Below are 20,582 nucleotides of genomic sequence, written 5' to 3' on the forward strand. Positions count from 1 at the left end.
TATTTGTGATGCTGATCTATATACCCTATTTGTGATGCTGATCTATGTACCCTATTTGTGATGCTGATCTATATAGCCAATCTGTAATGCTGATCTATTTCCATATCTGTAATGCTGAGCTATATATAGCATCTGTGATGCTGAGCTGTATACTCTGTCCTGTGATTCTGGGGCTGTATACTCTGTCCTGTGATTCTGGGGCTGTATACTCTGTCCTGTGATTCTGGGGCTGTATACTCTGTCCTGTGATTCTGGGGCTGTATACTCTGTCCTGTGATGCTGAGCACTACCACTTGCAAGTGGAATACCGGGGACAAAGTGGGTGAATTCTATAAGGGGTGGGGCTTATAAAAAAAAGGGAGAGGGGTAAAAAAGGAAGGTGAGGTCTGGCGATCCCCATCTTAAAACTTCACCAGCCACCACTGATTAGAGCTGATTACCCAGCTTAAACAGAAAGAGTAATTTATAACTACATTCCTTATCTGTAAGCAAATGGAATTACTGATCTCACTAAAATAAATCTAATTTGCTTTTATTCGACATCACTGTTGGCTCTAGCTAACAAAAATCCTTTAACCACTTGCAGACCGCCTTCCCGCATATATACTGTGGAAAGGTTGCACGGCTGCGCAAACCGACATACCTATACGTCGGTCCGTGCATGTGGTATTGTGGGCGCATGCCGTCATGCACCTCGGGACCTCACCCGCAGGTCCAGCGGACTCGACGTCCGCTGGCCACCCGCGATCGCAGTGAAGGGAGGCAGAATGGGGATATGCCTATGAAAACAAGGCAGATCCTCATTCTGTCAGGGGAGGAGAGAGAGAGATCACTTGTTCCTAGTAATCAGGAACAGCGATCTCTCTCTACTCCCAATCAGTCCGAGTTAGAAACAACTCCCTAAGGAACACTTAACCCCTTGATCGCCCCCTAATGTTAACCCCTTCCCTGCCAGTGCCATTTATACTTTTAGGTGACCAATGACACTAATACAGTGATCAGTGCTATAAAAATGCACTGATCACTGTATTGGTGTCATTGGTCACCTAAAAGTGTCAGTTAGGGTCAGATTTGTCTGCCTCGCAGTCGCAGTCCCGCTTATAATCGCTGATCCCCACCCATTACTAGTAAAAATAATAAAAAGTCCCTAAATCTTTTCCCTATTTTGTAGACGCTATAACTTTTGCCAAAAACCAATCAATATACGCTTATTGCGATTTTTTTTTTTTTACCATATGTATAGCAGAAAGTAAAAAATATATATTTAAAAAAAAAAAATGTCAGTCTTTTGTTGTTTATAGCGCAAAAAAATAAAAAATGCAGAGGTGATCATTTACCACCAAAAGAAATCTCTATTTGTGGGAAAAAAGGACACAAATTTTGTTTGTGTACAACGTTGCACGACCGCGCAATAGTCAGTTAAAGCGACGCAGTGCCGTATCGCAAAAAATGACCTGGTCATTAAGGGGGTAATTCCTTCCGAGGCTGAAGTGGTCAATAGAGCTTCATCCAACATGGTTTTTCCATTTTTTAAAGGGGGCTGTTAAAAGTTAGATCCTCTATCAGGTTTTTATTACTATGGGCTTATTTCACAAAACTAAAGCTCACCACACACTGCAATCTGATTGTACAATCTCTTTTAGGCCTACCAACAACAATGTAGTGCAAGGGCCTGCCTGATTGGATACAAACTGATTGGCTAGATTAGGCGGGTATTATTAATTATTTACAGTTCCAATGATATTTGAAAATTACAATCACATGGATAAATTAGAAAACCTTATCCCTGTGTTAAAACTTTCCTCTAACTTTGTAAGCGGGACAGAAAATAAGTAGAAATGTCAATATCAGGGACATAAAATGATAGAACATTTTGTGTGGGGAGGGTAGAACCTGTCAGCAATGTACTTTTTTCTCTACATTGGAAATCTCTCTTTAATTTCCCTACCCTATCAAGTTTTGTCTGGAGATACACTAAATGCTACATGTATGATACATTGCAGAAGGTGTGTTAAAATCTCACATGTTTGCTTTAGGTAACTTGACCATTAAAGTGTGGCTATAGGCATTTTTAAAAATTTGAATAGCATGATGCAAAGTTAGAATCACTATCGGGTTTTATTGCTGTTTGTGTTCCTTGTGTAGCGCTTCCCCCGTAAGAGCTGCTACGTAAATGCCCAGTGTTCTTTTTCCCCAATCACACAATTCCAATCACTCATCAGACTGTGGCCCTAGTTATTTAGGAACTGTCAGAATGCAGAGCTGGCGGACGGTGGGAGCTTTTGGCACGAGCGGACCTTTTTTTTTTCTATTTTCTATTTTTATTTTTTTTAAAAAGGACTTGTCAAAAACTGTCTATTGTCTTTTTTTAACACTACACATTTTTTGGGGGGTGAATGCGTAGGGGTACATACACAAGAATGTAATACATAGTAATGTATTAGGTAATGTATTATGTATTAATGAATTTTGTATGTATGTAATGTATTATGTATTAATGTAAGGGGTAATACATAGTGCTGTATCCCATACTCATTTACATAGAGGGGGAGCCAGGATCTGGGGGCTTCCCGCATGGGGACAAGGTGTTTTGGGGGGCGGAGCCCCCTGCCCCAAAGCACCCCCACACGTTGAAGCCATGTGGCCTGGTATGGTTCAGGAGGGTTCCTGACCTGCCGGGCTGCATGCTCAGATAAGGGTCTGGTATGGATTTTGGAGGGGACCTCTACGCCATTAAAAAAAAAAAATGTTGGCATGAAGGGCCTAGAATGCATTTGGGGGGTACCCCACGCCATTCCCCCCCCCCCCCCCCGATTTTTATTTTTATTGCCAGCTATTCTTTTTTTTAGATTCAGCTGTCAGCAGGGTTTTAGCTGATGACTCATTGGTTGTTAAGGACGCGGCAGCCTCCTGCTCCTTAACAACCAAGTTGTTTAGTTACTATTAAGGACGCAGGCATCTGCCCAATCCCTAACAATGCCTATTTATTAATGTTAATGAATACGTCGGCTAATGCCAGGCGTTAATTTACTGCATGTTTTCACTACTAAAATACCACAAGACTTCATAAAATAACTCATGCGGTATTTTAGTAGCATTTTTTTGTAAATGCCCAAAAACTTTTTGAAAAATGCTGCATAGTATTTTACCACATATGTTAAGGGGAACACAGTTTTGTGAATGGAGCTCAATGTCCCCATTAAACACGCTGACTCATAAGAGTGATGGCAGCAGCACACAGTCTCTAGGATCTTTCACACCACTATGTCCTTGAAAAATTGGTTGCCTTCTTCCAATATCATCCAGACACCTTCACCCATGGTACCAGACTAGATCCTCAGATAACAGCCCCTCAGTCAGCTTCAGCAAACTCTCAGAAAAGCAGGCCTTCAGCTAGCCCATCTGAGACCTCAATAAGCCACAGTGACATGTCAAAATCTTCCAGGGGGCTAACAGCCCCCCTAGGCTGAGATCTCTTGTTATTTAAAGTGGTTGTAAACTCACTTTTTGGACTTCTACCTATAGGTAAGCCTAGAATAAGGCTTACCTATAGGTAGTGAAAGTATCTCCTAAACTTGCGCCGTTTAGGAGATATTTCACTTGTAGTCTGCCGAAAATTCCAACGGCGCAGGCGCGGGGAAGAAACAAAACGAAGTGCCGTTTCTTCCTTAGCCTGTGCCGTTAATCGCGGCTCCCATGCGCATGCGACGTGCAGTGAAGGTGCCACGGAGTGAAGGTGCCACGGAGTGACAGAGCCACGGAGTGACAGAGCCACGGAGTGACGTCACGCGGCTCTGGCGAATGATAGAGCAGGAGTCCACGGCCCAGAAGGAAGGGGCCAGAAGATGGACGCTGCCTACACAGGGGACATCTCTGGATTCTTTTGCAGGTAAGTGGCACATAATGGGCTAGTATGTGATGCATACTAGCCCATTATGCTTTTCATTTGCAGGCTTTGCAGGGAGCAAAAGAGGAAGTAAAACCCATCAGGGTTTACTTCCTCTTTAATAGACACACCTCGTAGATGGCAAAAAAAATAGGCTCTCAGTGGTTTTAAACCTTTCCTACTTTATCCAAAATGAAAAAAATGGTTTTAAGTATACTTTAACAACATCAATTTTTTCATTTTGCTCTGTGTAGTTCTAGCGTTAAAAAAGTAGAGAATGAATGAATTTTCCTTTATCATAAAAAAGGATAAATGGGGTAATGAAATCTGAATATCAACTTACAAAGTCAAAGTTTAATGTATTTTAGCGTACACACCACAATACTCACAATAAATAATAGGCCAGACTTGGAAACTGTCCCTTTTGCAGAGTTTCAATACCAACACCGATAAGCACTGTAGAACGAACAGAGAGATACATTTTATAGCACTTAATAAAACTTAATAAAACTTTGCAACAATTCAGTTATATTCTTGAACTGTTTAATTATACAGATCACTATTCAGTGAGGGGAAAAAGTATTTGATTCGCTGCTGATTTTGTACGTTTGCCCATTGACAAAGAAATGATCAGTCTGTAATTTTAATGATAGTTTTATTTTAACCGCTTGCCGACCACTGCACACAGATGTACGTTGGCAGAATGGCACAGGCAGGCAAATGGGCATACCTGTATGTCCCTTTAAATTTGCCACCACGGGAGCATGCCCGCGGGTCCCGGGAACTCTATGTTCGCCGGCGGCCCGCGATTGCGGTGTGGAGAGGTCGAATAGGGAGATACCTATGTAAACAAGGCATTTCCCCGTTCTGCCTAGTGACATGGCAGGGATCTACTGCTCCCTGTCATCGGGAGCAGTGATCGCTGTTATGCCAGTGAAAGCCCATCCCCCTCACAGTTAGAACACCTCCCTAGGACACACTTAACCCCTTGATCGCCCCCTAGTGTTTAACCCCTCCCCTGCCAATGTCATTTACACAGTAATCAGTGCATTTTTATAGCACTGATCACTGTATAAATGACAATGGTCCCAAAATGGTGACAAAAGTGTCCAATGTGTCCACCATAATGTAGCAGTCATGATAAAAATCGCAGATCGCCGCCATTACTAAAAAAAAAAAAATAATAAAAATGCTATAAATCTATCCCCTATTATGTAGACGCTATAACTTTTGTGCAAACCAATCAATATACGCTTATTGTGATTTTTTTTTACCAAAAGTATGTAGAAGAATACATATCGGCCTAAACTGAGAAAAAAATAGTTTTTTTATATATTTTTTTAGGGATATTTATTACAACAAAAAGTAAAAAATATTGCTTTTTTTTTCAAAATTGTCACTCTTTTTAGTTTATAGCGCAAAAAATAAAAACGGCAGAGGTGATCAAATACCACCAAAAGAAAGCTCTGTTTGTGGGAAAAAAAGCACGTCAATTTTGTTTGGGTACAACTTCGCACGACCGCGCAATTGTCAGTATCGCAAAAAGTGCTCTGGTCAGGAAGGGGGTAAATCCTTCCAGGGCTGAAGTAGTTAATAGTGAGAGACAGAATAACAACAAAAATATGCAGAAAACCGCATTTCAAAAAAGTTATGAATTGATTTGCATCCCAATGAGTGAAATAAGTATTTGATCCCCTATCAATCAGCAAGTGCTCCTAATCACAGCTTGTTACCTGTATAAAAGACACCTGTCCACAGAAGTAATCAATCACAAACAGATTACAATCTCTCCTTCATCACCAATAAAACATTTGCTAACACACTACTCCGTGAAGGACTGAAATCCTGCAGCGCCCGCAAGATCCCCCTGCTTAAGATAGCCCATATACAGGCCCGTTTGAAGTTTGCTAATGAACATCTGAATGATTCAGAGGAGAATTGGGTGAAAGTGTTGTGGTCAGATCAGATGAGACCAAAAACAAGCTCTTTGGCATTAACTCAACCTACCGTGTTTGGAGGAGGAGGAGGAGGAGGAATGCTGCCCATGACTTCAAGAACACCATTCCCACTGTCAAACATGGAGGTGGAAACATTATGCTTTGGGAATGTTTTTCTGCTAAGGTTACAGGACAACTTCATTGCATCAAAGGGATGATGGATGGGGCCATGAACCATCAAATCTTGAGTGAGATCCTCCTTCCCTCAGCCAGGGCATTGAAAATGGGTCATGGATGGATCTTCCAGCATGACAATGACCCAAAACACACGGCCAAGGCAACAAAGGAGTGGCTCAAGAAGAAGCACATTAAGGTCCTGGAGTGGCCTAGCCCATAGAAAATATGTGGAGGGAGCTGAAGGTTCGAGTTACCAAACATCAGCTTCGCAACCTTAATGACTTGGAGAGGATCTGCAAAGAGGAGTGGGATGAAATCCCTCCTGAGATGTGTGCAAACCTGATGGCCAACTACAATAAACGTCTGACCTCTGTGATAGCCAACAAGGGTTTTGCTACGAAGTACTAAGTCATGTTTTGTGAAGGGGTCAAATACTTATTTCACTCATTAAACTGCAAATCAATGTATAACATTTCTTGAAATGCTTTGCTCTGGATTTTTTGTTGTTATTCTGTCTCTCACTGTTAAAATAAACCTACCATTAAAATTATAGACTGATCATTTCATTGTCAGTGGGCAAACGTACAAAATCAGCAGAGGTTCAAATACTTTTTTCCCCCACTGTATCCTTTTTTGCATCCTGTATCACCAAGACAGTGACATTAGCTGCACTGATAAAAATGATTCTGTTGGCTTGTAATTTTAACATAAATTTTTTATAATTTTCAACATAAAAATAAATGGTAATTAATTTACTTTGATATTTTGAGTACCTTACTTAATTTTCATTAGTTCTTAAAACACACCTTTTACATTTACAAAAATAATACATAATATTGAGCAATCTAGACAAAACTTTTAACGTATTTGCACTTCCATATTCTAATTAAGTTACATTTACTTAAAAAAATGATCTTTTCATTTGACTGAAATTGCGGGATGCATATGCTTGCCAAATGTGCAACCGCACAAGTTTTTATGCTGTATATTTTAACCGCTTGCCGACTGGCTCACGCCGATATACGTCGGCAGAACGGCACGTACAGGCAGATTAATGTACCTGTACGTTGCCCTTTAAGAAGCGGTTAGCGAGCGCACCGCGACCTCCGTGAGTGTGATCGCGGGTCCCGTGGACTCGATGTCCGCGGGCATACCCGCGATCGTCTCACGGAGAGGAAGAACGGGGAAATGCTGATGTAAACAAGCATTTCCCCGTTCTGCCTAGTGAGACTGACACTGATCACAGCTCCCTGTAATTGGGAGCGGTGATCAGTGTCGTGTCACACATAGCCCCTCCCCCCACAGTTAGAATCACTCCCTAGGACACACTTAACCCCTACAGCGCCACCTAGTGGTTAACCCCGTCACTGCCAGTCACATTTACACAGTATGCTTAAGAAACCCACAAGCAATTAGCGAGCGAGTAAAAAGGAAAGGGTTGAGACTTTGAATGAAGCCAATGGTTTGCAAGCCGACACATGAACGGTGGGTCAATAAACTTTATTAATAGTTAAATACAAACAATGGTATCCAACAATGTATGGTTAACACTAGGTAAAATATCTTAGGATGAGGAATAGCACTGATAACCGAAGATCAGCATAAAAATTACTAACAACAATGGTCACAGCAGATAAAGTAGATAATAACATTGGTACAAACATCATTGCTAGGTAAAAACAAGGGACCACCAGTGTCAGAGTGGGTGAACAATTAATAACGGGGTAAAGCCTGCCTGATTGCTGGCCTCAAAATCCTGTTGAGAGAAGCAATAAAGTGTGTATAATAGAATGGGTGAGTAGAGAGCGGCTGGTAGCTTGACGTGTTTCGTGGTTCACGACCACTCATCAGGAGCGGACACGTCATGTTTTTGAAATTTAGGATATTGGAATGGGTCAAAAAAGTTAGTGGCTACAGGAGGGCAGATAATCCTCCGAAAAATAAAGAGTACTCACTGAAAGCATAGGTTGGTGGTGAATGGCCAGATGTGGCAAGCCGTCCGGAAACGGAGCTCAACCAGGAGCTGAGGCGGGCACCCCCGCCACGGCGACAAACACAGGCACCCCCCGAAGAGATACAGGACCAGGCACCCTAAGGATGAATTCGGCAGGTGAACCAAGGTGAAGGGATAAGGTGGATGAAGAGGGAGGGGAGGGAAGGTGGGGGAGGTGTAGGTGGGGGGGTGACCGTGGAGTAGGAGGTGACCAGAAGTAGATAAGTGATGAAGAGAAAAAGGGGTGATGAGTGAGGACTGTTAGGTGAAAGTGAGGGAAGGTTGCAAGTGAAGAATTACCAAAAAAGGGGGGAAGTGGGGTGATAGGGTAAAGTGAGGAAAGGGTATTACCAGGTGTGGCGTGAGAAAAAATGGTGGTGTGGAGAGGGGAACACCGACCACCGCCATAGTGTGTCTCGAGTGCCGCATCACCTCAGACAAACAAGGGCGCCCATATATAGGCGCCGCTGTGGGGAAGCCCGCCAATGTCACGCACGCTGGGCAAAAGGTGGGAGGAGGCCGACCAGTGATCAGCAGCGGCCTGGGAGGTCCCACTAAAGCCCGCGACCGTGGCAACAGCAATGCAGCGTGCGCTATGGCGCCGTAAGGCGCGGCGCATGCCCGCCGCAGGTGGCGTGACGTCGATGTGCAGTGGCGGCAAACCCTACGCCCACCGTGGCGGGTGGGGGGGAGGGGGAAGGAGGCCGACAGTGCCCATCGCAGCTCCCGGATAAGGCAGGGGCCAGACGGCCCCACCGGTGAACCAAGCACAGGCAACCAAGGATGGAGCATTAATGATACATCTCAAGAAGATGTTAACAGTATTAAAATTAGACCACTAGAGTCGGAAACATGACGGGTCATGATAATACTATATAGAATTGGAAAATGGTAGAACAGGTGAGGTTAAGTAAGGTACTTAAAATATCAAAGTAAATTAAGTGCTCTGGTCTTTGGCCAGCCAAATGGTCCGGGGCTTAATTGATTAAAGAGTTTGACGTCTTTTGGAACTTTGAAAGCCTGCACAAGGCAGTTCCCTTATGTTTGAGGCCCATCAGGACAAAAAAACGCCACCAGTGGCAAGAATTTTTCCAAGTCACTACAAAGCCATGCAATGCCATTGAAAGGTCAGAGTGAACATTGAACAAATTATCGTTCACATGCTTTAAATGTTGCTTAACATACCATCCAAAATGTTTATTTTATTTGCAGATTAATATATTTATAATAAATGGCCATTCGTCCATTGTATACATATATTGAGACAACTCCTCTGTGCACGCTAAAAGTTTGCGCTTACTGCATGAACGCAAGAAAAATGCAGGGTGAGGGACCGCCAGCTGTTAAGCTTAAAAACTATTTTTTGCCACAAAAATGAATGTTTCAGCCGGTTCGGGTTTTGAGATATTGGAATTCAAATTCAGATTATGTAAAATCAAGCCCCGCTCACTTTGCACCCAATGTTATTAAAATGTAAAAACAAACATTGCATTCGTTTGCACTGCATCTGTGCTGATTTTTGTGGCAAAAACGAACATATGTTCTGGTTTCCTTTCAGAGATAATGCGCATTATAGTTAATGAAACCTCTCCCACTTTGCGCCACATGTTATTGCATTTTAAAAACAATTATACAATTTGTTTGTGCTGATTTGTAGCACAAAAACAAGCTGTTTGTTCGGTTTTTGAGATATTAGACATTCAGCGTTAGATTATGTAACCTAAAACCTCACCCACTTTGCACTATGTTATTACATTTCAAAAACAAATCTACTATATTTATGCTGCATTGGCAGGAAAAACAAGCATGTTGGTAGTGTATTTTTTCATATAGCACTCTCATTTTGTATCAGAAAGAATGATAATGGGACTCATTTATGCTTTTAGCCTGAGCTACCCTGAAAACCTAAAATATACCTTTGAAGTTTTTCAGCGGATCTTTTTAGAGCTAGATGTGGGGAATTTATCTTCAAAAGTTCACAGTTTAACAACTTGCTGACCAGCCACCATCATTATACTGCGGCAGGTCAGCTCTCCTGCGCGAACCGCCGTAGGTGTACTTCGGTCTTTGCACAGGAGATAGCAGGCGATCGCAGTATACAGAGGCAGAACGGGGAACTGCCTACGTAAACAAGGCAATTCCCCGTTCTGCCAGATGACATGTCAGAGATCTTCTGTTGATCTGGAACAGCTATCTCTGCCATGTCCCTGGTAGCCCATCCCCCCTACAGTTAGAACACACCCAGGGAACACACTTAACCCCTTGATCGCCCCCTAGTGTTAACCCCTTCCCTGCCAGTGTCATACATGTTATACATTATTCAGTGCATTTTTAAAGCACTGATCAATGTAATAATGTCAATGGTCCCCAAAAAGTGTAATTTGGGGTCAGATTTGTCTGCCGCAATGTCGTCCTACTAAAAATCACAGATTGCCACCATTACCAGTAAAAACAATAAAAAATAAATAAAAGTCCCTCTATCCCATAGTTTGCAGACACGACAACTTTTGTGCAAACCAATCAATATACGTCTATTGCGATTTTTGTGGGGAAAAAAAGACGTACATTTTGTTTGGGTACAGTGTCGCATGACCGCGCAATTGTCACTTAAAACGACGCAGTACCGTATCGCAAAAAATGGCCTGGTCATTAAGGGAACAGTTGCCTCAATTTTTTTGAGTAGACCCAGCACAATATTTTTTACAGTGTGGGTATAGAATATCACTTTGAAGTGGACTTGAAGTCCAAACATAAAAACACACAGTTTTATAGGTGGTCGCACAACATAGCAAAGACTGTAGCAGATTGTGCAAAAAAATCCTGTATAAATATGAATATGTGGGTCCCTAACACTTCTTGGCCACAAGTTGCTAATGCCTTATAGGTGGAGGGGATTCATTTTATCAAGCTTCCCCTCTTATCTTATCAGCCATTGTATTGACTCGGCATATTAATATTTAGACCTAAAGAGTCCCTGGAATTCTACAGGATTTGTAAAAGTGTCTTGCGGGCAGTCTAAAAGTGTCACGGTGTGCGCCAAATTCATGCACCTGTGTAGATTTTTGTACCTGAATTTGGCACAATGCTTTTACAACCATCACAAGCAACTCTTAGGAGAACTGGTGGTCTAAACTTACTATTGAAGAAAAATTCTCAAGGTAATGAATTTTCATTGTAATCAAATTACTATACCCTAGTCATTAAAATCCCTATTTGAAGAATTGTCTAAGATTTCCAGTTATTTCTAATATTGTAATGTAGGTGAAATGGTCATGGTTTAGTGTTTCATGTGATGGAGATGAACATTTTTGCATATTTTTTATAAGAGGTAACATAGACAAGATAGGAGTTTTAATATTAATTTTAAACAAGAACAGTACTTTTTTTGGAAAAATAAAAGGTTTAGTAGTCTTGAACCTACAGCCATACATACAGTATATACTGGAGACAGAAACACTAACCAATACACTAACCTAGCAATTATTCATTACTGCTCATTATTTTGAATGTACAAGGGCTCATGTACACTAGCAGATAGGGTTCAGTAAAATCCCATGGTTGAGCTTGTACCCCCCCTTTCAACCATTACCCACCTTAGCTGCAGAGGCAGTGGCCAGAGGTGTACACATACTGTGACTGCAATGTTCTACTTTGTGGCCAAGGCAGGAATTGTGACTCCTCTCATTTTCAGCATTTTCAGCAGGAATAGCACCCACGGAAAGTGACCCATTCCAGTGAATGGGGCTGTTCTGTAAGCACCCCACAACCGCAATGTTATGTATGTGGTTGCAGCGCACTAGTGCCGCAATCAAGGTGTTAAAGCAGGTGGTGAGGAGGTGATACAATGTCTCCATACTGCCTGTCAAATGCTCCCTAAAAATGCAGATCACTCTTCAGAGACTCTTATAAACAAGCTCTTGTAAATGAGCTCTTACTAATATGAAGTTACTGAAGCCAGTCCATTTCAACAAGTGAGCATACCCCCAGACTATGCAGAATATTAACATTTGTTTTGTTCAATTACATCCTAAAAAATATAAATACATGGCAGTAACAAATACGATTTTTTTTTTTATAATACTACGTTATTTTTTATACACACATTTATACTTATGACAATAGAAGGTCTAGGCTACTGAGTTGAGCACAAATAAATGCATAAATATCTTGGTGAGTCTATTCTGACCTCCCTCTCTGTATAAAAAAAAGCAGTTGGTCTTTATTAGCCCTACTTTCATAAGATATGAACTGTTGGTATTTATTTTGAATTTGGTACAGGCATTGCGCCACAATGTAGAAGTGGTGAAAACTACAACTACCTGAATTTGGTTCACGAGTTGCTGTCAGAACCAAAACTATCACAGATGTTTCTTGAATTAGGCGCAAGAGCAATTAATGCCAGAAAAATGATGCAGCAGCTTTACTGAATTCTCCCCGTCTCTTTAAAGCTCACCCCTGACTCATCTTCCCTGTCTTCCTAATCATTCTCTATGTTGCTCAAGCAGCCAACGATGTAAGGCCCGTGTCAGAGCTTACACAGGGTTAATGATGTCATTCTTTTCACATGACAGTGTTTGAACTTAGCGATTGGCTACTGAGCTAAAGCATTGCATTATGACAACTCTGTGTCCTCCAGCTTTAAAGTAGTTCTAAAGGCAGATGTTTTTTATCCTAAGGCCCCTTTCACAGCGAGTCGCTTTTCAGGCGCTTTTGCGCTAAAAAAAGGCGCGTGAAAAGCTCACGAAAACCTTTTTCCATTAAAATCATTGAATGCTTTCACACTGGGGCAGTGTTCTGGCGGGCAGTGAAAAAACTCCTGCAAACAACATCTTTTTGAGCAGCATATTTGGAGCGCTAAAAAAGCACCTTAACCACCTCAATACAGTGCACTTACACCCGCTTCCTGCCCAGACCAATTTTCAGCTTTCAGCGCTCTCATAGTTTGAATAACAATTACTCAGTCATGCAACACTGTACCCATATGAAACTTGCATCCTTTTTTTTCACATAAATAGAGTTTTCTTTTGGTGGTATTTAATCACTAGTGGTCTTTTTATTTTTTGTGCTATAAATAAAAAAAGACCGTAAATTTTGTGAAAAAAATGCCTTTTTCTTTGTTTCTGTCATAAAATTTTGCTAATTAGTAATTTTTCTTCATAAATTTTGGCCAAAATTTATACTGCTACATATCTTTGGTAAAAATAACCCAAATTAGTGTATATTATTTGGTCTTTGTGAAAGTTATAAAGTCTACAAACTATGGTGCCAATCACTGAAAATTGCTCACATCTGATCAGGCTTTAGGTACATCAGGTGAATCTCATTTCTTGAGACACTAACAAGTCAGGAAAGTACAAATACCCCCCAAATGACCCATTTTTAGAAAGTAGACATTCCAATGTGTTAAGTAAGTAGCATGGTGAGTTTTTTTTAAGTTGTAATTTTTTCCCACAATTCTTTGCAAAATTTTTTACATAGTAGGTGAGGTTGAAAAAAGACACACGTCCATCAAGTCCAACCTATGTGTGTGATTATGTGTCAGTATTACACATCCCTGTATGTTGCGGCCATTCAGGTGATTATCTAATAGTTTCTTGAAGCTATCAATGCTCCCCGCTGAGACCACCGCCTGTGGAAGGGAATTCCACATCCTTGCCGCTCTTACAGTAAAGAACCCTCTACGTAGTTTAAGGTTAAACCTCTTTTCTTCTAATTGTAATGAGTGACCAGGAGTCTTATTAAACTCTCTTCTGCGAAAAAGTTTTATCCCTATTGTGGGGTCACCAGTACAGTATTTGTAAATTGAAATCATATCCCCTCTCAAGCGTCTCTTCTCCAGAGAGAATAAGTTCAGCGCTCGCAACCTTTCCTCATAACTAAGATCCTCCAGACCCTTTATTAGCTTTGTTGCCCTTTTTTGTACTCGCTCCATTTCCAGTACATCCTTCCTGAGGACTGGTGCCCAGAACTGGACAGCATACTCCAGGTGCGGCCGGACCAGAGTCTTGTAGAGCGGGAGAATTATCGTTTTATCTCTGGAGTTGATCCCCCTTTTAATGCATGCCAATATTCTGTTTGCTTTATTAGCAGCAGCTTGGCATTGCATGCCATTGCTGAGCCTATCGTCTACTAGGACCCCCAGGTCCTTTTCTATCCTAGATTCCCCCAGAGGTTCTCCCCCCAGTGTATAGATTGCATTCATCTTTTTGCCACCCAAATGCATTATTTTACATTTTTCTACATTGAACCTCATTTGCCATGTAGTCGCCCACCCCATTAATTTGTTCAGGTCTTTTTGCAAGGTTTCCACATCCTGCGGAGAAGTTATTGCTCTGCTTAGCTTAGTATCCTCTGCAAATACAGAGATTGAACTGTTTATCCCATCCTCCAGGTCATTTATAAACAAATTAAATAGGATTGGTCCCAGCACAGAACCCTGGGGAACTCCACTACCCACCCCTGACCATTCTGAGTACTCCCCATTTATCACCACCCTCTGAACACGCCCTTGTAGCCAGTTTTCAATCCATGTACTCACCCTATGGTTCATGCCAACGGACCTTATTTTGTACAGTAAACGTTTATGGGGAACTGTGTCAAATGCTTTTGCAAAATCCAGATACACCACGTCTACGGGTCTTCCTTTATCTAGATGGCAACTCACCTCCTCATAGAAGGTTAATAGATTGGTTTGGCAAGAACGATTCTTCATGAATCCATTAAGATTTTTTTTTACAAAATTGTCAAATTATCAGGTTATTTCTCACACACAGCATATGCATACAACAAATTACACCACAAAATACATTCTGCTACTCTTCCCGAATATGGCAATACCACATGTGTGAGACTTTTACACAGCCTGGCAACATACAAAGGCCCAACACTGAAGTAGCACCTTTAGGCGTTCTACGAGCATAAATGACACATCTCATTTCTCAACCACCTAATACACTTTTGAAAGCACCAGGACAATGGAATTGCCCACAAAATGACCCCATTTTGGAAAGCAAACACCCCACGTATAATCTATGAGGCATGATGAGTCTTTTGAATGGTTAATTTTTTTCCAGAAGTTTTTGGAAAATGTGGAAAAATAATGAAAAAGCATTTTTTTTTTTTACACAAAGTTGTCAATTTATAAGATATTTCTAACACATAGCATGTATATAGCAAAAATTACACCTCAAAATACATTCTGCTCTTCTTCCCAAGTATGGCTATACCACACGTGTGAGACTTTTACACAGCCTGGACACATACAGAGGCCCAACATTGAAGTAGTACCTTCAGGCGTTCTAGGAGCATAAATTACACATCTCATTTCATTCCTACCTATCACACTTTTAAAGGTCCTTGAGCACCAGAACAGTGGAATTACCCGCAAAATTACCCCATTTTGGAAAGCAAACACCCCAACGTATGTTCTATGAGGCATGGGCTGCAAATAGGTACTCGGGTACTCTGATGGGCTGGTGACAGGTACTCGGTTACTCTAATGGGCTGGTGACAGGTACTCGGTTACTCTGATGGGCTGGTGACAGGTACTCGGTTACTCTGATGGGCTGGTGACAGGTACTCGGGTACTCTGATGGGCTGGTGACAGGTACTCGGTTACTCTGATGGGCTGGTGACAGGTACTTGGTTACTCTGATGGGCTGGTGACAGGTACTCGGTTAATCTGATGGGCTGGTGAAAGGTACTCGGTTACTCTGATGGGCTGGTGATAGGTACTGGGGTACTCTGATAGCCTGGTGACAGGTACTCGGTTACTTTGATAGCCTGGTGACAGGTACTCGGATACTCTGATGGCCTGGAGACAGGTAATCAGGTACTCTGATTGCCTGGTGACAGGTACTTGGGTACTCTGATGGACTACAGATAGGTACTCGGGTACTCTGATGGGCTGGTGACTGGTATTTGGGTACTCTGAAGGGCGGTGACAGGTACTCAGGTACTCGGTACTCATATGGACTGTGACAGGTACTCGGGTACTCATATGGACTGTGACAGGTACTCAGGTACTCAGATGAACTGTGACAGGTACTCAGGTACTCAGATGAACTGTGACAGGTACTTGGGTACTCAGATGGACTGTGACAGGTAGTCGGGTACTCTGATGGACTGTGACAGGTACTCAAATGGACTGACAGGTACTCAGGTGAACTGTGACAGGTACTTTGATGGGTGGTGACAGGTCCTCTTTATTTGGAGGAGGGGCAATCAGTGCAATTGGTGTACACTGTAAGCAGTAACGAGATGTTACCGCAATCTCCTTCTCACACACGATCGGTGTGTGAGGAGGAGAACCTGGTAAGATCTCGTTACCGCGGTTTGTTAACATTTAGTGATCGGCTGTGAAAGGATTACAGCCGATCACGTGGTAAACAGCCACTGGCCAATGGCTGTTTACCAGCGTCGGTGATGAGCAGAGTTCTTGGGAACACGCCGCCACCAACGTGCATGCGCAGCGTGCTCGAGATCGCGCACATGCGCCGTGCAAAGTGGAGCGGTATCACCTGTGATTGGCCGTGATGAAGTCACGTGATAAACAGCCATGCCCAATGGCTGTTCACCCCCCTTGGTGGCGAACGGTGTCTCTGTGACATGCCACCAACAAAGGAACAGGGATGCGCGCACACGATCGCGTGCATTCCCTGTTTAAATGGAGGAACATCATATGACTCCCTCCCAGAACGAGAACTGCGCCGCCTCGCCGTCATATGACAGCCGGCGCGCAGCAAGCAGTTAAAAACTCCCCTCACCATTGAAATAAATGAAAACCACCTCAAAAGCTCTTCAAAAGCTCCTGAAAAGCCCCAAAAAGCTCTTCAAAAGTGCCTGAAAAGCTCTTCAGAAGTGCCCGAAAAGTGCCTCAAAAGCGCTCAGTGTTTTACTGGCAGTTTAGAAGCTTCTGTGTGTAGCAGCCCCCCTCAGTCCACTAATACTTCCTCGAGCCCATCTCAATCCAGAGATGTTGCACAAGAGGCTCAGCTGTCCGGGATTCTTCCTCCTCATTGACTGAGACAGCAGCGGGTGCCATTGGCTCCCGCTGCTGTCAGTCAAAGTCAGTGAGCCAATGAGGAAAGAGGGGGCGGGTCTGGGCTGCGGCTCCACATCTGAATGGACTCAAAGAGCAGTGACTTAGCTCGGGTTCCCCATACCAAGCTGCTTGCTGTGGGGGCACTCGGCAGGAGGGAGGTGCCAGAAGCACTGGCAAGGGACACGAGAAGAGGAGGATCTGGGCTGCTCTGTACAAAACTACTGCACAGCGCAGGTAACTATAACATGTTTGTTATTTTTAAACAAAAAAAGAGACTTTAGTATCACTTTACGTATTTATTTGTCTGTTACATACACAGAGCAATGTTTGGCTGTCTTTCTCCTATGGATCACAGGAGTGCAATTAGTTTTCTGCACTCCTGTGACCCATTTTCAGCAGAGAGCAGGATGGAGTCCACTCTCTGATGATGTCACAGAAGTTGGTCCAGGCACCACGTCATTGCGACAATGTAAGTCTGGACCGACACCCGGCCCAGCCTCTCAGCAGGCCGCTGAGAGCCTGAGCCAACCGCACCCGCCCTCTCCACAGCCAGCGCTCCAGTGAGCGGGGAGGGGGCAGAGCAGAGAGCTGTGACTGACAGTCTGCAGCTCTCTGCTCAGAGAGCTGTCAGAACCAAGCGATCGGCAGTGTTCGATTGCTTGGTTCTCAGTGCAGAGGCACCAGGGGACAGATGCAGCATTGGACCGATGCTGTGTCCACCTAGGTAAGTATGAATCTTCAAAAAAGCTCAAACACATACTTCTCTTTTAAGGTTTTTAAATAGCAATGAATGCAAGAACAGGCACATTTAAAGAATACCCTTCATGGGCTATTTGCTATAGTAGGGAAAGTAACTGAAAGAGCAAAGAAAAACTGAAGAAGGGGCAGGGTTACACATGGTCCTGAAAAGGATTGAAAATGCTAACAATTATAGTTAAGTATAACTTCCAGCATCCAGCAATTGCAATTATGCAAGTATAACTTCCAGCATCCAGTTTTCCCTCATTTTCAGCCTCAGTGGCACTGTTCCAACCCCTAACACACAGGGTGTCACTGAAATGGCAAGTGAAGATAAACAGGGCCGGTGCAAGCAATAGGCAGCTTAAGCAGCCGCCTGAGGGTGCCATGAGGGGGGGGGGGGTGTAAAATCCAAGGAGCTCAACCCAGGAGCTGAACCTCGAAGCCCAAGTGCCGAGCTCCAGTCAGGGGCACACTGGACAGGGGTGCAATTGCCCCGCCCCCCCCCCCCCCCCCGGGCCACTCTGATGCCTCCTGAAAAGGCTTCACAGTTTCCTGATGTCAGGTAGGCTGTGACACTACCACAGAGAGGAGGAAGAGGACGCGAGAGGAGGTTGCTGGGATGGAAGGGTGTTGGTGTGGCAGGGTGCTGGGAGCAGGGATGGTAGGGTACTGGGAGCAGGGATTGCCAGGAGCAGGGATGGCAGGGAGTTAGTGTGGCAGGGTGCTGGGAGCAGAGATGGCAGGGTACTGGGAGCAAGGATTGCTGGAAGCAGGGGTGGCAAGATGCTAAGAGCAGGGATGGCAGGGTGCTGTAAGCAGGGATTGCTGGGAGCAGGGATGGCAGGGTGCTGGTGTGGTATGGTAGGAATGGTAGGGTGCTGGGTAGAGGACTTGGTGTGGGGGATTTGGGGGGAGGATTTGACCCAGGATGGGGGGGGGGGGGGCTGAAAGGGAGGACCGGGGGAAAGGATCTGTCCTAGAACTGGGGAGATTTTTGCTGAGTAGGTGATTGGGGGAGGATTTGTCCTGGGGGGACTTGAAGAGACGCCCTTCACACTGCACCCCATAACAAATACGGCATGATGTGAAGAAAGTCTCAGCGCAGCTGTGGACACTAGGGGTGGTGGGTTGCATTGTGAAGGAGAGGGGAGTGGCAAGAGGATGGTGGAGTGGGGGGCACCAAAATGTACCTTCTCCTAAGTAGACAAGAATCTCTGCACTGGCCCTGAATAGAAATATCTTTATTTAGGATATTGGAAGTTTTGTCTTATGTGAGGAGTTTTCCCATCAATTATTTTCCCCAGGGGCAGAGGAGCAGGAACTGAAAGGAATTCTATCCAGCTGGGACAAAGACAGCAATAGAAACCTCTGAGAGGCTCTAACTCTTTCTTGCTCTGTCCAAAATAACAACAACAAAAAATAATTTACAGGGAAGCAGATGAATCTGATCCCGCAACCATTTTTTTTCACTGTAATATTATGTTTTCTTTGTTTATGGATACTTATGTCCTCTAGTTACATATCTTCCAGTAAGATTTATACTAGTACACTGCACCTAAATATTGGCTAAAGGGAAACTGCCAATATGAACGGACTTCTCAAGTGACTCTAATTTTTAAAAGAATCCATGAAATATTATTAATAGATATTTTAGGATACTGCTAAAAATCATACCTGAATATTTATATTGCTTACATCTCAAAGTATCAATCTGATGTTCATATGTGTCCTTACTGGTGGTACCATATGTTCATGATTATTTTTTTATGTACACATTTAAATTACAGATTTCTTCCCCTGGCTGGCTGGATATTTAGACATAATACTGAGCACCCTTACTGTATGACTGCTTTGAGAATGTGAATGAAATATAACCTGTAATGCTCAGTTATATTGTAAAAACACTATAGATACCCTTTATATGGGTGATTAGTGTAAACAAGTACTTATACATTCTATAAAGTTACTGTATGGCATGTTCATATCACACGATTCTATGCATTTGCATTTTATTAAGACTGACCCCTGTAATGCGTGTATAACACACTCCCAATCCTGCACTCTATGCATTCCTGAACCTTTTCTCTGTCTTACTCACTCCTGAACCCTAAACCCCCTGTGTTACACATCCCTGAGCCCTAAACGATAAACGCTGCATTGTACCATTTCATACTCCTGACTATTGCACTCTGTACTCTGGGTTTTATATGACATACCCCTGACCACTGCACTCTAAGTATATCATATGCTCCTGAAATTCTTCCTTAAAGCAGAGTTCCACCAAAATGTGGAAGCTCTGCTTATCAGCCCCCCCCCCGGTGCCACATTTTGCACCTTTCAGGGGGGAGCGGGTACCTGTTTTTGACAGGTACCCATCCCCACTTCCGAGAGATCTTGCCGTGGTGAGATCACTTTGAAGTTCGGCCCCCCTCCTCCTTCCCCCGCCGCTGTGCCATTCAGAAAGCGCAGCGCGCTTATCGCACGCACAGTAGGGAGCCAGCTGTGAAGCAGAAAGGCTTCACTGCCGGGTTCCCTTTTCACTACAAATGGTGGAGGCAGCACCGAGAGCTGATGGAAACATCGGCAGGGGTGCCGACATTGTTGTGTAAGTGTCCTAATATTAAAAGTTTTTTGGGGGGGGTAGGGATGGAACTCCGCTTTAAGGTAGACTGTGCGCAGAAAAGCAACTATAATGGAACAGTTTCATTTTTTAAAAATACGATAGTGCTCTGGTTTGTACTTGTGGCATATGTATGCTGTATATACAGTGAGTAGGCTTAAAAGAGAAGTCCAGTCTGAGCTTTT

At 43.3% G+C, this 20,582-nt stretch overlaps 1 protein-coding gene across 1 annotated transcript in view; it reads right to left on the reverse strand.

Annotated features, from left to right (window-relative positions):
* The window catches only part of TMEM72 (transmembrane protein 72), a 173,034-nt gene that overhangs the window by 60,460 nt on the left and 91,992 nt on the right, over positions 1-20,582 (reverse strand). Inside the window, exon 2 of the mRNA XM_073596954.1 lies at positions 4,276-4,342. Coding sequence (XP_073453055.1) covers positions 4,276-4,342 — 67 coding nt within the window. The remainder of the gene's footprint in view (positions 1-4,275; positions 4,343-20,582) is intronic.

Source organism: Aquarana catesbeiana, linkage group LG08 (genome assembly GCF_042186555.1).
Source record: "Aquarana catesbeiana isolate 2022-GZ linkage group LG08, ASM4218655v1, whole genome shotgun sequence".
Taxonomy (NCBI): Eukaryota; Metazoa; Chordata; class Amphibia; order Anura; family Ranidae; genus Aquarana; species Aquarana catesbeiana.